Raw genomic sequence first — 6159 nt, 5'->3', positions numbered from 1 at the left:
TTTCAGGCAGAGGGAACGGCAGGTGCAGAGGTGCGGGGGGATGTGGTGGAAGATTTGGGGCTCATGGGGTGGAGAGGAGGGTGGGGGCAGAACACGCAGGCCTTTGTGGGCTCTTGGGAGGACCTGGCTTCTGGCCTAAGTAGAAGGAGGCCCAGGTACCCGGGAACGGTGGCCCAGCCGCCGGCAGGTGCTCGGGAGCGGTGGGAAGACGGAGCTGCCCCCAGCACTGGGACCGGCGGCAGCACGGCTGCTGTTACTGAACTTCTCAGGGGTGACCCCTGCCCAGGTCCGGAGCTTGCTGGCTTCCACACAAAGTCAGTCAGCTTCTTTGGCCGACCTGTTCCCACACTTACAAAGTAAGGGTAATAAACCTTTTTTGGGGGGCTCTTATGAGCATTCATTCATCCAACCAGATTTCCTGAGCACCTACTATGTGCCAGTCTCCCTTCAAGGTGCAGGAGACATAGCATCCAATAAAACGTAGCCCCTTGCCCTTCGAGACATTAAAAAGAGATGATTGGTATAAACGGGCTCATGACCGCCCACCACACAGCTCCCCTCTGCTCTGCTTCTGCATTCCTGGGCTCACCCTCCTGACTCTGGGTCCTCCACTGTGGCTCCTCATCACAGACGGACAGGTGCCTGTCTCTCCGCTGTCCCTCCCACGGGTTTGAGTGCCACCTTGACCTTTGCGTGATGGTGTTGCCCATGTTCCAGATGCCCCCCCCCCCCCAGCTGGTGGGGACGGATCCAGTCCTGCTCCCACCGGCTCCTTGCCATGGCCTCAGGCGAGCTCCTTCCCCGCGCAGAGTGAAGGTGATGGTCCACCTGGCCCAGGTACTGTGCTGCCTCCCGCTGGGCCCTGTGCGAACGAGGGCCAGGCATCCCCTTCCGTGCTGTTTCATGACGGCGGTGTCTGTCCGCGTCGGGCGGTGGCAAGGCAGAACCCGGCTTGCCGGGCAAAGCGCAGGCTGGAATTGGGAGGGTTTGCTCTCCCTGCGTGGCACCCTCGGGTGGCCAACAACCTGCGCACCTGTTCAGCAGTCCCTGGCTAAGCCAGAGGGTGTGTGCAGGTGAATGAGACACCTGCTGGAGACCCGCCTCCTGGATTGGTGCAACTCTGTCTACCTTGTTCCCTCCCCCAAGGAAACCTTTCCCACCAACTTCCTGTTCACAGCTCTCGTGCTGCCCCCTAGTGACGTCAAGATGGTATAGCAGAGTCCTCATCGAGCCTGGGGCTGCTTCTCAAAGGGCCTCTCCAGGGATGCGGCACCTCCCTTGTCCTGGAGATCAGAAACAAGCCTCCCTCCCCCTTCCCTCGGGAACCGGGCCTCTGCCCCCGGCCCCAGCAGAGGTGAGCTTACCTCGGTCCTGCCACCCAGCTCCTGGCCTGCCATCTTCTCTCCCTGCTGGGTCGGCGTCCTCTCCAGTGGCTTGGGGGACCGGCTCTGGGCGAGGCCGCCCTGCAGTTTCTGGGGGCCAGCTCCCAGCGGGGGCGTGGGGAAGCAACCAGGCTCTCCCGCCCCCAGCAGGGGCTGCTACTTCCGCAATGTTCCTCCTTGCGCTCGCGCCAGACACACTGTCCCCCGGCCGGGACCCCTTCCCAGGTAGCCGGTCACCAGTGGGTTGAGGACCACACTCCAGGCCCCTGTGATGAGCCCCAGCTTCCGCCAGTGGCTTCCCATGTCGGGCCGCAGGAAGCCGGCCACGTTGGAGGCATTGTAGGGTCCCAAGCAGAGCAACAGCGTGAGCAGGGCCCCGCCGGCCACCCAGGCTGCTCTCAGCTTCCGTCTGTGGCTCAGGCCCGAGTGGGCCAGTGCCCGGAGGCAGCCCACGTAGCAGAAGGCTGTGATGGCCAAGGGTAGAAAGAAGAGCAGGAGAGAGAGGCTGAGGCGGGCGGGGCCGGCCGCTGCTGGGTCCCAAGCTTCCATGCACACCGGGGAGCCGTTGACCGGGGTGTTGATGCCCAGGGAGCTGGTGCTGTTGTCCAGCCAGCCTCCTGGCGCCTCCAGGCAGAAGACCAGCCCCAGGTGACAGAGGACGAGGGCCCAGATGGCCGCACACACGCCCCAGGAGTAGCGTGGCCTGCGAAAGGCTTGGTAGCCCAAGGGGAAGGCAGCGCCCAGGTAGCGGCCCGCACTCAGCGCCGCCAGGAAGCCGCCTCCGGCGTAGATCGGGGAGAAGTGGAGCAGGGCGAAGGCGGGGCAGATGGCGGCGGGCAGCGGCCAGGCCCCTGAGGCCAGGGCCTCCATGGCCTTCAGGGGCAGGGAGATGGCCAGCAGGAGATCCGAGCAGCCCAGGTGGAGGGCGTAGACCAGGCTGGGGGTGAGGCGGCGCCGGGCCTGGGACGCAGCGCTGCGGATGGCCAGGACGTTGAGTGGGAAGCCGAGCGCAAAGGCCACCACGTAGAGGGCGAAGGAGAGCTGGGGGGGCAGCTGCATGGGCCCTGGCTGCCGCCTCCACGGCTCCTGCTGGGCGCGACGCGCTGTGTCCTCCGCTCGTGGCTGGGCGGCGCCGCGTCCCTTGGTCCCTCGGATGGAGGCCAGTGGGGCGGCTGGGGGCCCGGAGGCGGGGGGGCGGGGGCCGGGAGCCTGGGTGGGGAGCGAGCACCTCTAGGCCTTGATCCTCGGCCCCAGGGCCACCATATCACGGCTTACACAAGAGCAGTTTCAGGGTGCAACAGGGCGACGAGGGTACGGTGCGATCCCGACGGAGCGAGGGGACTGGGGAGAGAAGGGCGGGAGAGACCTCAGGACCCGCCGGCCCCGCAGTGCGTGCTTTCCTGGGGGAGGGGTGGGAGTCCTGAGTTCACTGCCTTCCCCCCCATGCCCTGGCAAGAGGAGGGGCTGCTCCCCTTCCCCACCCTGCCTCTCCGTGGCTGTCCAGGCTGGAGGCAGGAGGGCTGGTGACAACCCCGAGCCGAGGAAAAGAGAAGCCGGGCTCCGGGCGAGATGGAGGGATGGGCAGAGGGAGTGCCCTGGGCCAGTCCAATAAGGGTCATGGGAGTGACCTTAGCGGGCCCCCGGGGGCACCTGGCCAGAGGAGCAGGGCTCTGGGGCACAACCGTTGGTGACAACAGGAGCCACAGACGGAGGGACTCACCTGGAGGCACGGCCAGATGTCTCTGAGGCTCAAAGTGTGCCCGCGGGGCTGCAGCAGGACATTGCCGGAAGGGTGGGGAGGGCGGGGAGGCAGGGAGGCAGGGCCATTAGCCCCGGCACTGGCAGCTTGGGTGAGCAGCTAATGGGGCGTCCCAGCGGGAGCTGAGGCCAGACAGCAGGAAGCGAGGGTCTGAGGCAGCAATGGGGCCACTGGGGAGGGCCAAGGGAAGGAGGCGGGGTCTCCGGGGAGCGGTTGGCTGGCACGAAGGGGCACAGCTGCAACTCGGCTGTCTGCCTGTGCCCAGCCCCGCTCCTCTTCCCCCTGAGCCTGGGCTCCCTCGCAGCTAACTCTCTGCTGTGGGACCAGGACCTCCCTCTGCTCGAAGGAGCAGCGGGCATCGTCAGGGAGACGGGGCACCTCCATCCCCCCTCCTCTGGGGTTATGACCCACGAGGGCGGGAAGGAGGAGGCAGGCCAGGGACACGCAAGCGCCCTCGTGGCTGGTGCTGGAGTGAGCATGTAGTGGTCTCTGCTGTGCGCCCACTGGGCTGTATGGACGTCCCAGTGCACTCCTCCCTGGGGTGCCTGGGTGAGGTCACGGGTGGCACTCACTGGAGCACAGGGGACCCCTCCCAGTGGCAGCTTAACTTTCTTCTCTCAGCCCCTGGGGACCAACAGCTCTTTCACCTCCTTGTGGGGTCCCCTGAGCACCCAGGAAGCTCTCCTAGGCAAGATTTAAAAAGGCCCCAGAGGGTTAAAGCCCCAGCCCGCAGCGCCGGCATCCCATATGGGCACCAGTTCGAATCCCAGCTGCTCCACTTCTGATCCAGCTGCCTGCTATGGCCTGGGAAAGCAGCAGAGAATGGCTGAAGTCCTTGGGCCCCTGCACTCACGTGGGAGACCTGGAAGAAATTCCTGGCTCCCAGCTTCAGACCAGCTCAATTTGGGGAGTGAAGAAGGGGATGGAAGACCTCTCTCTCTCTCTCTCTCTCTCTCTCTCTGTAACTCTTTCAAATACATAAAATAAATCTTAAAGAAAATAAAGGTCCCGGAGATGATCATGTAGCCTAGTGGTTAGATACCAGAGTAACACAGACCCTGGGAGGCACCAGGTGAGGGCTCCCATGACTGCCACCCCCTTGGAGCTCTGGGGTGAGTCCTGGCTGGTGCAGGCGTCTGTGTTTGGGGGACTGAGCCCGCCGATCGGAGCTCTCCCTGTGTGCCTGTCTGTCTGGACAGATGAAAAAGAAAGGGGAAAAAGTCCTCTGCTTTCTCTGTCCCTGGGTCTGTGTGCGTCTGTCCGTCTCCGTCTGTCTGTCTCGCTGCTGCCTCTGGCCAACAACACCTGTTATGAAGAAGCCGCATGGACTTCATGGCTGTTGGCATCCAAGTAGTCTGCCTGTCCATTCCACTCTTTCCCATGAGTTTACAAAGCATTCATTCTCTTGAGAGAGCTCCCACCTGCTGGTTCTCTTTCCAAATGCCCACGATGGCCAGGCCCGCAGCGGGGAGCAGGGAACTCCATCCGGGGTCTCCCATGTGGGTGGCAGGGACCCTGCCAGCATCGGGGAGCTGGAGCCGAGCGTCGAGCCAGGAGCTCTGATGTGGAATGTGGGCGTCGTAACCCATGAGCTCTTGGAGGTCCCTTTGCAGCACCCTGTCCTCGGGGTCTCTACGCAGCGTCGCCATCTTAGCTGGCCGTCCTGACCCCTCCTCCCCAGCCCCTCCTCTACCTCTGCGTTCCTCTTGCCCCGAGTCTGTTCAGACATCCACAGCTGCGCCGGCACGTCTGTCTGTCAGCTCCTCTGCGCGGTGCCACCGGCCGGGCCGCTCTGCCCACTCATTGCAGGTTGCATGGCGGGCACTCAGGCAGCCCAGGCCCTGGGGGCACGGGGAGGTCTGGGGCTGGGCGGGGGGCTGCCCGTGTTCTGGAGTCCCTGGCCCGGAGCTGCCTGGCCACCTGCTCTTCACGCCTCAGCAGCGCCTGTTGACAGTCGCAGCTCGTGGTCACTGGGTCATGAAGAGGGGTTTATGTCAGCAGCTGGGCTCAGGGACGGCATGGGAGGCACCTGACAGTTGCTAGGGAGCCTGATCCAGGCCTCCTAAGCCCTGGGGCTGCCTTCAGCTCCCTCGAGGGGACAACAAGCCAACACCTTTGGGTCCCTAGACCAGACCAGACATGCCCAAGATTGGCACCCATCTTTTTCCATTCAGAACTGCTGTCCCTGTGATAGATGCATTCAAGTGCCCAGTATATGCTTGCTGAATGAATGAATGAGTGACTGAGTGGTTGAGTGACAACAGACCTTCCTTTGAATACCGAAACTCCAAGCTCTCGACGTCTCACCTTCTTCTGGGAAAGTTGATGGTGGGCCCACAAAATCCAACTGGGGACCGAGTGGGTTGCTGGGGAAGCCAGTGCCTCCCTCTGCCATAGTTCCAGGAACCACCATGCTGGCAGTGAGCAGAGGCGAGAGGGGTGGGGAAGAAGGGAAGGCGGCACTTCGGGGACACGTCCAGGTGCCGGGATTGTGTGCTCCCAGCCCTGGGATTGGTTGGCCGCGTGTCCCTCACCTCCGGGGAGGAGCTCCTGCCTCCTGGCAGAAGCGGGCAAGGCGCTGGAGACCAGACCTGAGAAGTGGGGGGGTGGCCGGGAGCTCAGAACGGGATCTGAATCAGCAGACACATGGAGCGGGGCTGACAAGGAACGGCAAAAACTGAGAGGCTTCCCAAGGCTGCTGTGGGGTGTGAGACCTGGCTGGTTCACTCGGAGCAGGCTGGGAATAGTGACTCAGTTTCCCTTTTATCCATGGTTTTCAAGAAATGCAAATAAAAGGAGAGAGGGAGGGAGAGGGAGAGGGAGAGGGGGAGAGAGAGAGGGAGGGGGGAGAGAGAGAGAGACAGAGCGAGAGCGAGAGAAGGCATCAGCCCCTATCTCTCCCTCTCCCTCAAATAAATAAACCAGAAACAGATTCAAACTCCTGAAAAGTGCAAAGCCAGTGCAATCTCCTACAGGCACTGGACTCTCCCGTCTGCTACCTTTAAAAAAAAAAAAAGA

At 63.0% G+C, this 6159-nt stretch overlaps 1 protein-coding gene across 1 annotated transcript; it reads right to left on the bottom strand.

Moving 5' to 3' along the window:
* Positions 1 to 1533: 1533 nt before the first annotated feature.
* Positions 1534 to 2497, bottom strand: FFAR1 (free fatty acid receptor 1). The gene has a single exon (XM_008249584.4). It carries the CDS (start codon positions 2439 to 2441, stop codon positions 1539 to 1541), a length of 903 nt encoding a protein of 300 aa, XP_008247806.2. The 5' UTR covers positions 2442 to 2497; the 3' UTR covers positions 1534 to 1538.
* Between the last annotated feature and the right edge of the window lie 3662 nt (positions 2498 to 6159).

This window comes from Oryctolagus cuniculus, chromosome 18 (genome assembly GCF_964237555.1).
Source record: "Oryctolagus cuniculus chromosome 18, mOryCun1.1, whole genome shotgun sequence".
Taxonomy (NCBI): Eukaryota; Metazoa; Chordata; class Mammalia; order Lagomorpha; family Leporidae; genus Oryctolagus; species Oryctolagus cuniculus.
Note: the sequence above shows the minus strand (reverse complement) of the source record. Positions and strands in the feature narration are given on the sequence as shown.